The sequence below is a fragment of the Macaca mulatta genome, chromosome 13, assembly GCF_049350105.2.
Source record: "Macaca mulatta isolate MMU2019108-1 chromosome 13, T2T-MMU8v2.0, whole genome shotgun sequence".
NCBI classification, from domain to species: Eukaryota; Metazoa; Chordata; class Mammalia; order Primates; family Cercopithecidae; genus Macaca; species Macaca mulatta.
Window position 1 is genome coordinate 38,102,633 of NC_133418.1, and position 18,689 is coordinate 38,121,321.

General features: G+C 43.3%; 1 protein-coding gene across 7 annotated transcripts in view; it reads left to right on the forward strand.

Annotated features, from left to right (window-relative positions):
* REEP1 (receptor accessory protein 1) overlaps window positions 1-18,689 on the forward strand; it is a 123,417-nt gene that overhangs the window by 55,619 nt on the left and 49,109 nt on the right. For all 7 annotated transcript variants that reach the window (XM_077959092.1, XM_077959093.1, XM_077959095.1 and 4 more), the window contains exon 2: window positions 898-970. In XM_077959092.1, coding sequence (XP_077815218.1) covers window positions 898-970 — 73 coding nt within the window. The remainder of the gene's footprint in view (window positions 1-897; window positions 971-18,689) is intronic.

Sequence of the window (18,689 nt, forward strand, 5' to 3'; positions counted from 1 at the left end):
CTGATGATAGGTACGTTGTGCTATGAGTGTAGTGAGGAGGTTTGAGCTAGTTAGGGAGACCAGGGAAGAAGAAGTCATACTAGAGCTGGGATATGATGGATGAACAGGCATTAACCAGAGAAAGACGGGGAAAGGAAGCCTCCAGAAAGAGAGAACAGCACAGGCAGAAGCTTTCTGGGCGGGGGATAGTGCATGGTGGAGAGAATGAGGGCAGGTGGAACTCTGCCATGCAGGTCCTGAGAGGCAGGGCTGAGCACAAGATCATTTAATGACCCAACACAGCCCTGAGCATAGATCAGTGAGAGCTGCTGCTCAAACAGTGTCACGGGGCTGGTATTTTTGCTTCTTCATCTTAAGAGCAATGAGAAACAGGCTAATACAAGATGGGGATATATTGGTGGGAGGAGGGCTTGGCCTGATTGAATTTACAATCTGAAATGTGAAGAGCTTATTCTGGCTGCAGGATGCTGAGATCAAGTCCGAGGGGAGTGAAATTTGAGGGGAAAGGTTTTGATGAGAAAAAAGCCTGAGGTGTTTGCAGGCTTAATAGAGCTTCAGAGGGGGGTTAGCAGCAGGAGAGGAAAGGCAGCCTTTAATTTCAGGGGTCTTCATGCCTTCCCATCCCCATTTTTGGCTGCCATGACCCCCAACCACCCTTTCATGTTGCCAAACCACAGATTGAAGGAAGGTGGGTGTGGGCTGTAACAGAAGATAGAGGTGCCCAAGGATGCCCCAGCCACGAGCAGAACACCTTCAGGGCATTCATAAAAATAAATCAAGCCCCACAGCAGCACTTTCTGTAGCTTAGAGAGCTGCTCTTGGCATTGAAGACAGACATTTTCCATTAAATAAGATAAATGAGAAAATTATATTTCTCTTTGTCTCTCTTCCCTCCAGGCTTATATTTGGCACCCTTTACCCTGCGTATTATTCCTACAAGGCTGTGAAATCAAAGGACATTAAGGAATATGTAAGTAGCACTGTGTATTTTGGAGGGGGTTGGCTGGAGTGAGGTCGGGTGTGAAATGTTGGGGAATGGGATGCCCTCCTTGCTATGGGCACTGGGAGTAGGGAAAAGGAGTCCCTTCATCACAGTTCTCATGAGATGTCTCAGGCGTCCTCTTTTCTGTCTAGACCTTCCCTTGCCTAGACCTTCCCCTGCCTAGACCTAGAGCATGGAGGTGAGAAAAGCAGGGAGGTATGGCAAGAGGTGGTGGCGTCTGGAATTGGAGGTGTCTCAGCTCTGCCACAAGCCACAAGTGACTTCACCTCTCTCAGCCTTGATTTATTTGTCTGGAAAACACTGTGTAGACCTTACAGCACCATGACGGAGAGACAGTCCAGCATTGCAGGCAGGAGCATGGGTTCTAGAGTCTGGCAGACCTGGGTTTGGTTCCTGGTTCTGCAACTCTGTCCCATTCCATTTCTTTCATTCCATCTCCACAATTCAGGCTCTGTTGCTCTGTAACCTTTTGAGGGCAGGGGATTGTCATCATCCTATATCTGTTTTCTTTTCTTTTTTTTTTTGAGCCGGAGTCTCACTCTGTCACTCAGGCTGGAGAGCAGTGGCACAATCTTGGCTCACTGCAGCCTCCGCCTCCTGGGTTCAAGAGATTCTCTAGCCTCAGCCTCCTGAGTAGCTGGGATTACAGGTGTGTGCCACCATGCCCAGATAATTTTTGTGTTTTTAGTGGAGATAGGGTTTCATCATGTTGGCCAGGCTAGTCTCAAACTCCTGACCTTGTGATCTGCCTGCCTCAGCCTCCCAAAATGCTGGGATTATAGGCGTGAGCAACAGTGCCTGGCCCCTATATCTGTTTTCTGTAGCACATTGCAGAAGGTGAGCACACAGGAAGGGGATCTGGGAGGACTTACTGGTCAGAGGATAATATCAGTTACTGTTGGATGATCTGGGTGCTCTAGTCACCACCCCTAAATGTGTCTGGCACCTTCAGGCAGGAGAACCATTAGGCCACTGCTGACTGAGAAAGACCTGCTGGGTGGGTGGTGAGGGAAGGGTGTCCTTCCCCATATAGGACACAAACTCAAAGTGCAAAAGGTGTGGATTTTGGCATCAGAACACCGAGGTCGGTCAAGTCCTGGCTCTGACATTTGAATGATGCAGTGCTGGGTAAGTAGCTTAAACTTCCGAGAGCCTAAGTGTCCTCATCTGAACAATGGGGTGGGTAATAGTCATGCCTTTGCCTCTTTTACTCAGATGTCTCTTGGCAGGTTTGGCGTAGGTAAAGAAACAATTCAAAGTGGGCTTAGAAAGTCAGTATTTTCTTTCTCAGATTTCCCAAGAAGTCTTTATGATGAAACCAGCCATCTCCAGATCGACTGCAACCAGAACTCAGCCCCCACCCCGCAATCTCCCACTTTCCCAGAACAACTTGCCTGGGCTTGCACCTTGCTGTTTGTAAGCAGGGAGTTCCAGAGGGGGCAGTTTTTCTTCTGGAGACCAGGCCTGTGGTATATGTGAGGGAATCTCAGAAAGCACGCTATAAATAGCTGCTAAATTGCAAGCACAGAACCTCCTGATTCAATTGACTTGGCACAGGGCAAAGCATTAGGCAGCCTCTTCTAGCCCTCCCTCTCCCAACCCTTTCCCGCCTGCCAACTGTGCCAGGGAAGGAGGCCTTACCAGGATCACTGTGGTATAAGGTCTAATCCTTTACTTTGCAGGGGCAAAAACAACTCTGTCAGCTCTTCTGAGAGAGATCGAACCCTGGTAAATTGTTTTGCTCTGACTAAACTCACAGAAGCCTGGTTTATGACTAGAATGGCAATTCATTAATTTAGAGTGAAAACCATAATTGATGAGTAGAGCAGCTGTTTGTGTTGGCTGCTCAGCACACGCTTTTCCCAGTAGGGAACGTGCGAGAGTTATGATTAGAAGGTTTCTTGGTAAAAAAGGAATCTGAAGAAAGGAGCCGGGTAGTGTCAGGAGGGAACTGCCTTTCTCTGCACTCACGCTCCTGTATTTCCTTCCTGCAGTCCTTTTGACTCATGGGCCCATTTTGTTCAAGAGAGAAACCTGCGATTGTCCTTAACACACCCACACCCACACACCCACACCCACACCCACACACCCACACACCCACACCCACACCCACACACCCACACCCACACCCACACAGCCACACCCACACACCCACACACCCACACCCACACCCACACACCCACACCCACGCGGTTGGTGACCATGTCCCTTCATCCCTATCTCCTGAGTAATCTTCCAAACCAGGTCTGTCTTCCTTCTCTGCTGCCACTCTCAGAAATGAGATTCTCACCCTTTTCCCTAGAAGGTTGCAATGGCCTCCTATATTAGTTTTTTATTGTCACCATTACAAATTACCGTGAACTTAATGGCTTAAAACACCTGTGTATTATTTTATAATTCTGAAGGTCAGAAGTCCAACAAGTCCCACTAGGTTAAAATCAAGCAGGACTGTGCTCCGTTTGGTGACTCCAGGGGAGAGGTTGTGTCCTTGCCTTTTCCAGTTCCTAGAGGCCATTCCTGCATTGTTAGGCTTGTGCCCCTTTCTCCTCCTTCTTCAGAGCCAGCAACATTGCATCTCCCTGGCTGTTCTTCCATAACCACATCTCCCTCAGGCTCACTGGGAAAGGGTCTCCACTTTAAGGATTCATGTGATTACATGGGGCCACCTGGGTCATCCAGGATACTCTTGCCATCTGAAAGTCCTTAATGCTACAAAGTCCCATTTGCCATATGGGGATTAGGACATGGACATCTTTGGGGAGCCACTGTTGTGCCTATCACACCTCCTAACTGGTTCTCCTGCCTCGTGTCCCTCCTTTCCGACTCTGTTGTCACATGACATCCAGTGCCATTTAAAAATGGAAGTCTATTTATTTCACTCCTCCTGGGTCAATTAATGGCTGCTTATCACCTGCAAGATCAAGCACAAATTTCATTACACAGCATTTAACACCCTTCTCGATCTTGCTCCTCCCTACTTCCCAGCCGCTTCTCTACACATCTTCAGTGCTGTAATCTCAACACTTAAAGTGTGGTCAGTGGCCAGCATTATCCGCATCACCTGGGAACTTGTTTGAATTGAAGACTCGGGTTTGTCTTTCTGTGGAAGGCACAGAAATGGTTATCATGAAGGAAGTTTTGACTCGCATTCCCCTAGAAGTAGGAGGCATGGCATGCCACATGGGGCCACACAGGGGGACCACCAGAGCTGGTCAGGAAGCAGAGGGAGCTCTCCTAAATAAAAATGGGCCTTTTCCACAGGATCTCCAATTTAGAAACATTGCTCAGGACATTTATGGCTGCTTATGTCTTCCAACCAAACTTACTGTACCTGGATTCAAGGTGTTGGGATGAAAACTTAAATACAAGGGAATTTACGGGAATTTGTAGAATTAACTAGGTAACAAGAGAAAGATACCCAGGAACCGGGGAGGATCCAAGGAGGCTGGGTGATGCTGACGGCCCAGCTCACGCTGTAGGAAAGGGTCTGATTAGGAAACCTCTGCTGAAGTCACATCTTGGACACTGGATGCTTGTACTTTCGAAGCATCCCCTGACAGTGCAGAGTCCTGGATAGGGGCCCAAATAGCAGGACTTGCCTCCCACAAAGATGCTCATGTTGGGAGATGTCTCCCAATTTAGAAGGCTTTGGATGCTGAGTACTCATGGAGAAAAAAAAAAAATAACCAATACAGCTGACTCTTACGCTGCCCCAAAACTACATCCACATCCACGTCCATTCCTTTACCCATATTTTGGCTTTAAAAACAAGCTTCCAACAAGAATTCTATACGACTCACTCACTTGTCAAATCCAAATTCCGTAAGTTGCTGAGTCCAGCTCTAGGCCCAGTATCCCTGGGCAAAGTCCTCTCCTCATCTGGTTCTGACAAGACCCAACCGTAATATTCAGCATTCCAAACACTGAATTGTTAAGTGAACTGTCACCAGTGCAGCTCACATACTATTTTAGTGGGGAGAGAAAGAATTAAAATATAATTACTTAAAATATTAAAATCTATACTTAACACAGAAAGGAGGAAAATATGGATAGAAGATACAGTCCGTATTCATGCAACTGGTCATGAGTTCATAGCTGTATTTGTGACTTTTGTTAAAAGAAAAAAGTTTTTAGAGGGTAGAATCATGACTCTTGTATGAATATAAAATGAACACATGTTGAAGATTTTGCTTAACTTACTAATGAGGCAACCAGTAAAGTGTTCAAAGGAAACCCCAAATAACAGACATATGTAGGCAATCAGAAATGTCGAAATGGATTTGTTAATAAATATTAAACTGATTGCTTGGAGGATGGGATGGGGAGATCAGTTGTATCTCTGCTGGACAAAATTTATTTGCACCTCTATGGGTGAAACCATATGCATTGCCATCAGTTTTAACTTATCAAGTTGTAAAATAGCTCAAAGACATTGAAAAGCAGGACACCTGCAGAATCAAGATAATTCAGAAGGACATGCTGGACACCTAGCATTCCACAGGACACCCATTCTGAAGTCTTTCTCAGGTTTTCCTGAGGCTTTCCTCTTCCACCATCCAATTCATGCTCCCGTTGCCTAAAGCTAGAGCTTTACTGGGATTGGTTCCTTATCCTGTAATGGGGCCCAAATCTTCATTCCTGAGGAATCTGAGGCCTTGGCAGTTTTGCCTCTGTAGGGCTGTAGTAATGACCCATTGACTTTTTTTTTTTTTTTTTTTTTTTTTTTTGATACAGAGTCTCGCCCTGTCACCCAGGCTGGAGTGCAGTGGAACAATCTCGGCTCACTGAAACCTCTGCCTCCCGGGTTCAAGTGATTCTCCTGCCTCAGCCTCCTGAGTAGCAGGAATTACAGGTGTGCACCACCATGCCTGGCTAATTTTTGCATTTTTGTAGACATGGGGGTTCCACCATGTTGGCCAGGCTGGTCTTGAACTCCTGACCTCAGGCAATCCACCTGCCTTGGCCCCCCAAAGTGCTGGGATTATAGGTGTGAGCCACCACGCCAGCCGAACCATTGAGTTTTACCCCTGAACAAGACAGCCCTAGGAGGGCCCCCCAAGGCTGTTTGACTTCCATCTGCTTTTCTTTCGCCTCATTGTGTAGCAGCAGTCCTGGTTCCCCTTGATAATTAGGATCAGTTACCCCTTCAAAGCCCATAAGCCCCTTTATCATCTATTTCCTACTGGTGTGAATATTGTGAAGCCACCAGGAGACAATACAAGTCTCAGCTTCCACTTCATTGAAACCATTTTGTATCCCCTGGTGGAAGCATCTATCCCTTAAGTACTAAAATCATTAAGAAGCAGAGATCAGAGGTTTGGGGATGAGAAGCAAAAATGTTGTGAATGGGTTAGAGCAGTGATTCTCAACCTTTAACATGCATATGAATGAACAGGGGATCTCCTTAAAAGCAGATTATATCCAGTAGGTCTGGGGTGGGGTCTGAGATTCTTCATTTCTAACAAACTCCCAGATGATGCCAACAGTGCTGGTCCATGGACCTCACTTTCATTGCAAGGAGCTGGCATTAGGCTTAATCATAGATTAAGGAACCTCATTTCCTTGGTTCCTGCACCTTTAGATTCTGGCTAAGAAGCACCACCTTATGTTGGTCACTGGTTCAGAGGAGAAACTGCATCCTCCAGGACTGCACACCAATCTCCTAAAATGCTGACTCCCACCTGGTTTGCTTTCAGAAGCCTCCAATGCCAGGTAGCACCGTATAAGGCCAGCCACTGCAAGGCATTGGGTGCATGGTAAGATCAGTGACTCCCCAAAGCATCAGCCTATTGCCTTATTTCTTTCGCTATAAAGGAGGGTCCTTGATGAGAAGCAGTATTGTGTGGGATGCATCACAAGGAAAAGGGTAATCCCTGCGTCCACAGCTTGCTGTGTGGCTGCCGGAAGCAGAGCAGTAGGAAAAGCAAGTCCACATGCAGAAAAAAATGAATATTCCAGAAAAGACCCTATGCCGCCCACTCCATGAGGGAAGGGACATGGTGGAGTGAACCTGCTTCCAGAAGGCTGGCTGATGCCTTGGGATATAGTATCACCCTGGAGATGCTTGATCACTGCTGCTGGCAACATGGTCTCTGAGCAGTGGTTGTGGCCAGGTCAGCCTTGCTGAGAGGGATGTCACATTGCTGAGCCCGTGTGCTACCTCTTTCACTTCCACTTGGCTGCTTGGTACATGACCCCATTGAACATGCACTATCAAACCTAAGGAAAGAGGCTGGCCGACATCCACAGACCTGACCATCTCATGCACTCGGTCACTAGGAGTCTCCTCTGCCATGGGACCTATTGGTGAGCATAAGGATTGGGCCACCAATATATTTATTCTCTGGGCCCATTCACCTCATTTCCAGACCTCCTCAACAGGAGTCTCTCAGCCTCACTTCTTCCAAGAACCTCATCCTCTAGACAGAGCCTTAGCTGGTGTTTGAAAATGTGCCTGGGATTTGTTTTACTTAGGGATGGAAAGACACCAAGATGTGGAAATGACTGTCATGAAGGAAGAAGTCTAGAAGTGGGAGGGCCACATGCTATGTAGGGTCACATGGGGAAGCACCAGGCCAGTCAGGAGGCTGATGGAGAGTGGGAAACGTGGGCAGTGGCCTTCGTTGTGATTTCTGTGAGAAAGGTAAGGCAAGACAGGGTAAACGGATTTCACATTGGCGAGGTGGAATCATTTCAGCAGGCTCCAAGGTGTGGCGCTGCCTCTGGTTGTCTGGGACCTGACGCTGGGGTGGTTATGGTTGGGGAATATTGCTCAACTTGTGGGAACACCATAAAGGAAGTAATTTAGAGTATAGGCTCTGGACTGGTTAGTTTGCATATGAAGGGTGTGCTGGGGCAAGGCTAGCCCTGGAAGGGCAGTCCCTCTGTAATCAGTGAGGCCCCAGATGCCAAAGCATCAAGAACACAGAAAACAAGAAAATGGAGTTCATATACCCGGTGACAGTGCATGAACATTAACTCAGGACATTCTTCCCTCCAGGCTAAGTGCCCTGCTCAAATTCCTGCCCACAGGGGAATTTCACTTCCCCACTCTCCCAGGGTCACCCCTGACTATATAGCCATCCACGGTGAGCTCATACAATCAGATGGTGCAGAGTCATCTGTAAGGCAGGCTTGACTTTTTTCTTTCTGTCATTTGGCACAGGGAATTCCCTGTGAGGCTGAAGTGCAGGGCCCAGATGCGTGAGGAGTGTGAAAGGCTTGAGAAATTGAGTGTGCCTGGTTAGAGGAGAGTCCAAAGGTGAGGTGAGGCTAAAGAAGTGGCTAAGCCTCCTCCTCTGCAGCCCATAGGGAGGCCTTTGGCAGGCTGCCAGAAGCTCTGGCAGTGGGGTAGAGTGGACCACGGAATTTCAGCCAGCTGCTGTGGCTCATGGGAGGTCTCCAGGCCACTTCCTACCCTGAGCTCTGGAGCTTCTTGCTGTGGCTGAGGGTCACAGCATCTTTCCCATCTCTTCACTCCTATATCCTGTTCCTGACCAGTTTAGAGAGACTCCCCAGTCATGCTGTCAATGTTCCATTTGTCCAGAAGAGTTACTCCTGAAGATTACCTTTCAAATTGGCCATAGCTCCCTCTCTCTATTCTGACTGAAGGCTCACCCAGGCTCCTCATCCCTATCTTGCAGGGAGGTTTGCATAGAATCTTTCAAACATGGAAAATTATGTTTCAAACCTTGGGGAAAATAACTGTCATTTGATTTCCATGAGGAATGATGGAGAAAACCATTTCCTAGTAATTTTAGATGGATATGGTTTCCATCTCTGAGTCACCAGTGTTCCTTTGACCTTGTTAGCCTCAATGAATCATTCTCAGCTCCTTCTTTCTGCATGAAAGTATTTCAAAGGAGTGCATCATGGGAACTTCTTCAGGAGAATGCATTAAATCCCCTCTCAGACATGGCTGCAGCATCTCTGTCCATAGCCTCAACCTCCTTCCTGAGTTTGGTCTAGGAGTCTGTTGGGCATTCTTCTTGGCTGTCCTGAGCCACATAAAGCTCAAACTCTTCTACCTAAATTGGCTCTTTCTTTACTTTCTTGTTGGTGCAAGTGGCCCCATAATTATCAGTCACTGATGCCCTGACTTCACCAGGTGCCTTTTTTCCCATGTTTATGGAGTAATCTACTCAGTAGGCACTCATAGGGAGCATCTGTTGCCTCACAAACTAATTCTGTCTTTTCTTCTCAAAAAGCCATCTAGACAGTCTTTCTCAAAGTATATTCCTTCTTAGCCTTTTGAAACCATTCTTTCTGTCCCATTCACAGTGCCAGTATTCTAATCTGGTTGTTTGAAACATACTCATTCAGTACCTACTATATGTCAGGAACTGTTCTGGGTACTAGAGATATAATGATGTATAAGAAGAACTGGTCTCCACCCTCTGGGAGCTTACAGTGTATTGGGAAAAGCAGGGGAATAAACAGGTACTTTCACAGCAGTGTGATAAATGTTATGACAGGGAATGTGTGTGGTACTATAGAGAAAGACAAGGAGAGGGTACTTACCCAAACTTTGGGTATGTCCTAGAGGAGGTCATGTTTTTGCTGAGATCAGAGGGCTGAAATCAGAGGCAAAAAAAAGATGCTCTGTTGAGAATTGAAAGATTCGTTATGGTTGGAGTGGAAAATGTGAGAGGGTAGGGGTGTGGATAAGCTTTTGATGAAACTAATTAGGGGCCAGTTTGCGGGTGTGGTGGATCACACCTGTAATCCCAGCACTTTGGGAGACTGAGGCAGGTGGATTGCTTGAGCTCAAGAGTTCAAGACCAGCCTGGGCAAAATGGTGAGACCCTGTCTCTACAAAAAATACAAAACAACTAGCTAGCCTTGGTGGCATGCACCTATAGTCCCAGCTACTCAAGAGGCTGAGGTGGGAGAATCACTTGAGCCCAGCAGGTGGAGACTGCAGTGAGCTGTGTTCGCACCACTGCACTTCAGCCTGAATGACAGAGTGAGACCCTGTCTCCCCTCAAAAAACAAAAAACAAAACAAAACAAAACAAAATAGGGGCCAGTTTATGCTAGGCCTCATAAGCCAATGTAAGGAATTTGGGCTTTATCTTAACAACAGTAAGGAACTATTGAAGGCTTTAAACTAGGAAAGAGAGTCACCCACTTTAGGCTTAAGAATTTGGTTTTGTTGTTGTTATTGTTGTTGTTATTGTCGTTTTGAGACAGGGTCTTGCTCTGTTGCCAAGGCTGGAGTACAGAGATATAATCACAGCTCACTGCAGCCTCGACCTGCCCAAGCTCAGGTGATCCTCCTGCCTCACCCACCCTAATAGCTGTGACTACAGTTGTGTATCACCATGCCCAGCTAATTTTTCTGTTTTTTATAGAGACAGGGTTTCACCACGTTGCCCAGGCTGGTCTCAAACTCCTGGGCTCAGGTGATCCACCTGCCTCAGCCTCTGAAAGTGCCTCAGTTCAGGCATGAGCCACCATGCCTGGCCTTAGGAAAATCATTTTGGCTGGAATTTGGAGGATGGATTGTGAAGGGGCAGAGGTGTAAAGGCCAGCATAAAGTTGTAACTCTGTTCTAAACAGGAGATGGTGATGGTCTGAAGTAAGGAAATGGCAGAGGGGAATGGAGAAAATAAGATAGGTTCAAGAAAAAAACAAGAGGGTAGAAGTGACCAAACTTGGGGACTGGTTACCTGTGTTAGGTGAGGAATGTACAAATTTCCCTAGGGACAGTGTCTAGTCTAGAGTTAGAAGCAGATGTCTAGAACAGAGCCCTGGGGAGGAAATGAAGAGACAGAGAAGAAGTGGCAAGAAAAGCAAGTGGAAAACCAGGACAATTGTGGTGTTGGGAGAGCTTTTCAGTATGTGATTGTTTCACTAACAGTTGAAAAGTCAAGCAAATCAAGTAAAAACTGAAAAGAGGTTTCTTACCCTTCCTTGAAGTATGTTACAAAGTGGAGGCCCCAGTGAGAACAATTTTGATGTAATGGATGCACTGCAGTGAGCAAGTGAGGAATGAGAAAGTAGATCCTGCAAGTGTAGATGACTCAATGGAGATGTTTGTAGCTAAGGGTTGCATCAAGGAAGGGGATTTTTTAAAAATTTTCTGAGATGGAGTTTCGCTCTTGTTGCGCAGGCTGGAGTTCATCTTGATTCACTGCAACCTCTACTTCCCAGATTCAAGCAATTCTCCTGCCTCAGCCTCCTGAGTAGCTAAGATTGCAAGTGCATACCACCACGCCTGGCTATTTTTTTTTTTTTTTTTTGTATTTTTAGTAAAGATGGGGTTTCACCATGTTGATCAGGCTGGTCTCAAACTCCTGACCTCAGGTGATCCGCCCATCTCAGCCTCCGAAAGTGCTAGGATTACAGGCGTGACCTACCACGCCTGACCAAGGAAAGGGATTTTTAAAATTGTTATCATTGTCTTTTTGCTCTAATTGAAGACCCAAAGCATGAATTGACTACTAAAAATAAAAAGCCTATAGAGAAGGAATTCAGGCTCCTGACAATGTGTCTGGATACTGGTGTTGAGAATTCCCAGATCCTGAGCCCCAGCAGGCTATAGACTTTACAGTTGGACAAAACCTCATTTGCCCCCTGCTAAGGAGTCAGTCCTGCTACAGACAGCCTTGGCAGTGCTGTCTCAGACAGTAGTTATTTGATGGACTAAACCTACCTTGTTTTTCTGATAGAGAAGATCTGTAAGTAATCCATTGAGAAACATGTTTTAGAGTCACAAAGACAACAGGGATTCACCAGAACAGCTTTCATTTTTGAAAGATATTTTTGCTGGGTATAGAATTCTTGGGTGACATTTTTTTTTTCCTTTTAGCACTTTAAAGATGTTCCATTTTCTCTGATATTCATTGTTTCCAATGAAAAGTCAGCTATAATTCTTATTTCCATTCTCCTGTGTGTAATGTTTCTTTCCATCCTCTCTGCTTTTAAGATTTTCTACATGGTTAGGATTATTCTTTTTTTCTCTTCTTTTCTTTCTTTTTTTTTTTAAAACAGTTTTACTATGACTGCCCTAGGTACGGTTTTCTTTTTCTTTGTATTTATCTTGCTTGGGATTCACTGAGTTTCCTGGTTCTTTGGGTTTGTTTGTTTGTTTGTTTGTTTGTTTGTTTGAGACAGAATCTTGCTCTGTTGCCCAGGCTGGAGTGCAATGGCATGATCTTGGCTCACTGTAAACTTTGCCTCCTGGGTTCAAGCAATTCTTGTGCCTCAGCCTCCCAAGTACTGGGACTACAGTCACTTACCACCATGCCCAGCTAATTTTTACATTTTCAGTAGAGACAGGATTTCACCATGTTGCCCAGGCTGGTCTAGAACTCCTGGCCTCAAGCAATCCACCTACCTCAGTCTCCCAAAGTGCTCCCATCATGCCTGATCAGGGTTTATTTTTGATCAAATTTTAGAATTTTGTAGCCAGTATTCTTCAAGTGTTTTTTTGGTTCCATTCTCATGTTTCTTTCCTTCTGGAATTCCTGTATGTTAGACTGCCTGATGCAGTTCAACAGATATTGAGCCTCTCAGTGTTGTTTTCCAATCTAGGCTTTAGTCTGCATGGCTTTAGTCTGGATTTGTCTTCAAATACACAGATCTTTTCTTTTGTTGTATCCAATCTGCTGTTAATTCTGTCATACTGTTTCATTTCAGATATTGTGCTTTGAATTCTAGGATATCATTTGTTTCTTTTTTAAGAGTTTCTTTCTTTCTCTTGAAATTCCCCATCTCTCCACTCATTATATTCACATTTTCTTTTAGATTATTTAACATAGTTATACTTTTTAAAGAAAAATATGGCCAGGTGCGGTGGGTCACACCTGCAATCCCAGCACTTTGGGAGGCCAAGGCGGGCAGATCACCTGAGGTCGGGAGTTCGAGATCAGCCTGACCAACATGGAGAAACCCTGTGTCAACTAAAAATACAAAATTAGCCAGGCGTGGTGGTGCATGCCTATAATCCCAGCTACTTGGGAGGCTGAGGCAGGAGAATCACTTGAGCCTGGGAGGCAGAGGTTACAGTGAGCCGAGATTGCACCATTGCACTCCAGCCTGGGCAACAAGAGCGAAAATCCATCTCAAAAAACAAACAAACAAACAAGAAACAAAAGAAAAATAATACTGAACACATCCTTTTCCTCCTAGGATAAGTATCTTGTTATGTGGTGACAAAACAAAAGTTAGTTTTCATAATAAAAGCTTTGTTAATAAGTTGCTGTAAATTTGCTTATCTTCTTTGTGAAGTGTCTGTTCAAATGTTTTGCCCATTTTTTAATTGGGTTGTTTGTTTTCTTATTGTTGAGTTTTAAGAGTTCTTTGTATACGGTGAGTACAAGTCCTGAATCAGATATGTATCTTGCAAAATATTTTCTCCCAATCTGTGGGAGAAAATTGAGTTGTTTTCTTATTGTTGAGTTTTAAGAATTTTTTGTATATTTTAAATATAAGTGCTTTATCAGATATGTATTTTACAAATATTTCCTCCTAGTCTCCTTGTTCTCTAAATGTTATCTGTGCAGAGCATAAGTTTTTGATTTTATTATTATTTATTTCCTGACCACCTATTACCATCATGTCCTGCACTAGTGTTTCAGGTTTATTTTTAAATGTCCTTTGCTGGGAGAAAGGGTCCATTCATTCAGTTGGGAGCTTAAAATTTTATTTTTGGCTTACAATCCAGTATGTAGGTGGTTTGCTGGTAGCCTAAGAATCAAAAGAGCAATGTAAAATTGATACTTTGGCTTTGTTAGAATTCCTCACCTCACAGGGACTTCAGACCTCACTAGACAAATTGTAATATTGTCAAACCAAGGTAAAATATTTAGGACATTTGTCACTGAATGCCACAAAGTGTTATAATCTAGGAGTTAGCTAATTTTGTGGATGAAATGGTCTGTGACAACAAATTTAACTTAGACAATTTGGGGGACTAGTAGGATATTTTCCACAGTGGAGTCCAGTGTCAAAAGATAAAATTACAACAAATTTAGTTTAAATACCTCAGTTGGCTTTATTGTGAGCCTAGAATTGGGCAACACTTCATTCTATAAAATAGAACGAGTGTTCTAATAAGCTGAACTGAAGGGATTGGCTTTATAGAGAGAAGGGATGAAGAAAAAAGTTTTTAATTTTAATGAAGTCCAACTTAACGATTTTTTTCTTTCATAGATCATACCATTGATGTTGTATCGAAAAACTCAGTGCCAAGCCCAAGGTCTTTAGATTTTCTTATATGTTGTCTTCTAGAAGTTTTTTAGTCTTGTGTTTTACATTTAGACCTATGATCCATTTTGAGTTAATTTTTGTGAAAGATGTAAGGTGAGTACCTAGATCCATTTTTCATTGTTGTTATTGCATGTGAATGTCCAGTTTTCCCAGCATTATTTGTTAAAAAGACCATCTTTTCTCTACTGAATTGCTTTTGCTCCTTTGTCAAGGATCAAATGACTATACTTGTATGGGTCGATTTCTGGGATCTGTGTTCTGTTCCACTGATCTATTTGTTTATTTTTTCACCAATTCCACATGGTCTTGATTATTTTAGCTTTACATTAGGTCTTGAAGTCTGTTAGTTTTAGTCTTTCAATGTTGCTCTTCTTTGGTATTATATTAGTTGTTCTGGTCTTTTACCTTTCCATATAAACTTTAGAATCAATTTGTTGATATCCATAAAAAACTTGCTGGGATTGTGATTGGGGTTGCATTGAATCTATAGCTCAAGTTGGGAAGAACTGACATCTTGACAATATTGAGTTCTCCTATATGTGAACATGAAATATTTCTCACTTTATTTAGATCTTTGATTTCTATCATTTTTATAGTTTTCTTTATATAGACTTTTTACATAACCTGTTAGATACATTTCTAAGTTATTCATTTTTAGGTGGTACTAACATAAGTAGTATTTGTGTTTTAATTTCAAGTTCCAGTTATTATGTAGGAAAGCAATGGACTTTCATGTATTCACCTTGTATCCTGTAACCTTGCTATAATCATTTATTAATTCCAGGAGGATCTTTTGGTGAGTTCCTTGGAATTTTCTACATAGACAGTTACACCATCTATGAGGAAAGATGCTTTTATCTCTTTCTTCCCAGTCCGTATATGTTTTCTGTTTCTTGTCTTATTGCATTATCTGACACTTCCATTATGATATAGGAGTGATAGAAGAGAGTATCTTTGCCCTTTTTCTGATCTTAGGAGGAAATCATCTATTTTCTCACCAGTAAGTCTAATGTTAGCTGTAGGGTTTTTTTTTTTTAATATGTTCTTTATCAAGTTGAGGAGCATCCCTTCTATTTTTACTTTGCTAAGGTTTTTTTAAGTCACAAATGGGTGTTGGATTTTTTTCATTACTGATTCAGTTTCTTAAATAGACTGTGGGCCCTTTGTACATTTTTAACTTTTATTGTTGAGTTGTAAGAGTTTTTTTATATATTTAGATATAAGTACCTTATCAGATGAATGATGTGCAAATATTTTCTACCATTTTATGGATTGTCTTTTTACTTTCTTGATGGTGCCCTTTGAAGCAAAAAAGTTTTTAATTTTGAAGAAGTCTAATTTGTCTTCTTTTTGAGGTTGGATCTTGCTCTGTTGCCCTGGCTGAAGGGCAGTGACATGATCATAGCTTACTGCAGCCTTGAACTCCTGGGCTCAAGCCATCCTCCTGCCTCAGCCTCCCAAATAGCTAGCTAGGACTAGAGGTGTGTGACACCATGCCTGGCTACTTTTTGAGTTTTTTAGTGGAGACAGTGTGTATTAGTCTGTTTTCACACTGCTATAAAGAACTTCCCTGAGACTGGGTAATTTAGAAATGAGATTTAATTGACTCACAGTTCTGCATGGAGAGGGAGGCCTCAGGGAACTTACAATCATGGTGGAAGGTGAAGGGGAAGCAGGCATATTCTTTACAAGGTGGCAGGACAGAGAGAGAGAGCAGAGGAAACTACGTCTTTTAAAACAATTAGATCTTGTGAGAACTCACTCACCATCATGAGAACCACATGGGGGAAACCGCCCCCATAATCCAATTACCTCCCACCAGGTCCGTCCTCTGACATGTGGGGATTAAAATTGGATTACAATTTGAGATGAGATTTAAGTGGGGACACAGCCACACAGCCAAACCATATCATGGGGTCTCACTATGTTGCCCTGGCTGATCTCAAATTCCTGGCCTCAAGCAATTCTCTCACCTTGGCCTCCCAATAGATTGTTTTGTTTTGTTTTGTTTTGTTTTGTTTTGTTTTCCCGAGACAGAGTCTCGCTCTGTCACCCAGGCTGGAGTGCAGTGGCCCAATCTCAGCTCACTGCAACCTCCTCCCCCCCGGGTTCATGCCATTCTCCTGCCTCAGCCTCCCAAGTAACTGGGACTACAGGCACCCGCCACCATGCCCGGCTAATTTTTTGTATTTTTAGTGGAGACGGGTTTTCACAGTGTTAGCCAGGATGGTCTTGATCTCCTGACCTTGTGATTCACCTGCCTCAGCCTCCCAAAGTGCTGGGATTACAGGTGTGAGCCACTGTGCCTAGCCTTTTAGTTTGTTTTTTTTTGTGTGTGTGTGTGTGTGTGTGCTTTTGGTGGTATATCTAAGAAAGCATTGCCTGATCCAAGGTCAGAAAAATTTAATTATATGTTTTCTTGTAAATGTTTTGTAATTTTAACTCTTACATTTAGGTCTCTGATCCATTTGAAGTTAATTTTTGTATATGGTGTGAAGTTGTTCAACTTTATTCTTTTACATGTGGATATCTAGTTATCTCAAAACATATTGATACCTTTTAAAGCCCTCGTCTGCTAATTTTAATATTGAAGTCATCTGTGGATCTGTTTCTCTTAACCAATTTTTCTCCTAACCATGGATTATATTTTCCTATTCCCTCACATATATAGTATTTTATTGTATACAGAAACTTGTGTGTGATTCATTATGGAAACCCCAGATATTTTATACATTTTTCTTATTTTTTTATGTTTATAGCTTTAGGGGGTACAAGTGCAGGTTTGTTACGTGGATATATTGCATAGTGATGAAGTCTGGGCTTTTAGTGTAACCATCGCCCAAGTAGCATAAATTGTACCCATTAGGTAGTTTCTCATCCCTCATCCCCTCCTACTTACCCACCTTTTCAAGTCTCCAAAGTCTATTAAGCCACTCTCTATGTCCATGTGTACACATTATTTAGCTCCTATTTATAAGTGAGAACATGCAGTATTTGACTTTCTGTTTCTGAGTTATTCTACTTATGATAATGGACTCCAGTTCCATCGATATTGCTGCAAAAGACATGATTTTTTTTAATGGTTGAGTAGTATTCCATTGTGCATATATATATATACCCCAATTTCTTTATTCAGTCATCCATTGATAGACACTTGAGTTGTAGATTTATTTTTGCCTTCTTGTGAAGAATGTTGAGTGTTGTTCTAGCAGGCAGTTAAATTCAGGCAGATCACCTTGACCCTGTGGCAGCTAGACAAGTTTTGTTTGGACAGGTGTATTTCAATTCTGCTCTTAGTCATTTTTTTTTTTTTTACTGTAATTTTTACTGCTAAGATGTGGTCCTCCAGGTGTTTCACTGGAAATTCCTAATGTTTACCAAACCCCTCTAACTTTGCATGACTTGAATTCCAAACTTTGTTTCCCCAACAGTGGTCAGAAGCTGAATCTCTGCTCAACTCTGAGCTTTTCAACTTTCCAGCTGTTTATATCTACATTTATATCTATATGTATTTATGTCTATATTATTATACAGACTTCTTTGTTTGGAGTCTTACCTGCTTCTGTGCATTTCAGGGACCTGCCAGGTTTTTGAAGGGAATTTATATGTAGATTTTTGGGGCTGCTCCTTTATGGCTTCCCTATTTCTGAGATTTTTCTCTGTCCAATTCCAGTATCTCTGGCAGTCTCAAACTCCACTCTCCATTTCTTTGGACAAATAAGACTGTGGATTTGTGCTCGAGTTCTGTCTGCCCCATGATGTGCAGTGTCCTCAGCCACACTGACCTGTACTAACCCAGTGTGCTTCCCGTACTCCAAAGCTTGAATCCCTTGCAATCTCTGTCTGCTTTTTATATTGCTCTCCAGTGCCTTCAAACAGTTGTTTTGAAATATTTTGTTTGGTGTTTATTATCATTATTAGTAGGAGCCTTAGTTCAATATAAGCTACCCTACTTTTGCCAGAAGCCAGGAGGAGTAGACTAAGGAATCTGGACTTGATTCTCCAGGCTGGGATATTTTAAATGGGGTGATAGTCTGATGAGTTTATACTTTCGGGAGAATAGTACAGGGGTGGCCTGGTATTAGAATGGGTTGCTGAGGGGAAGTCATGAAACAAGGGAAGTAGGAGTAGTTTAAGAGAGAGGGGGAAGAGGCCTTAGTTAGGGGAGAAAGGCAGTAGAAATTAAAAAGGATGGTCACATGGGAGAGATAAAAAGGAAGATCAGGATTCTTAGATTACTACTACACCATCCCAGAGAGTCTGGCCCAGTTACACTTCATTCCAGGGTGTGTTTGTGTGGAGGCCTAGAGCATTTTCTCCCCTGATGTTAGTTCTGAAAAATGACCTGACTGAATCCTGGGTCACTCTTGGTCTGCAGGTCTCCCTGGCTCACTTGTGGGCCATTTGACCTTCAGCCTGAGTCAGCTGTGGAACAGCCCATTTGCTTCCAGTTTCAAGATCTGGAGCAGAAC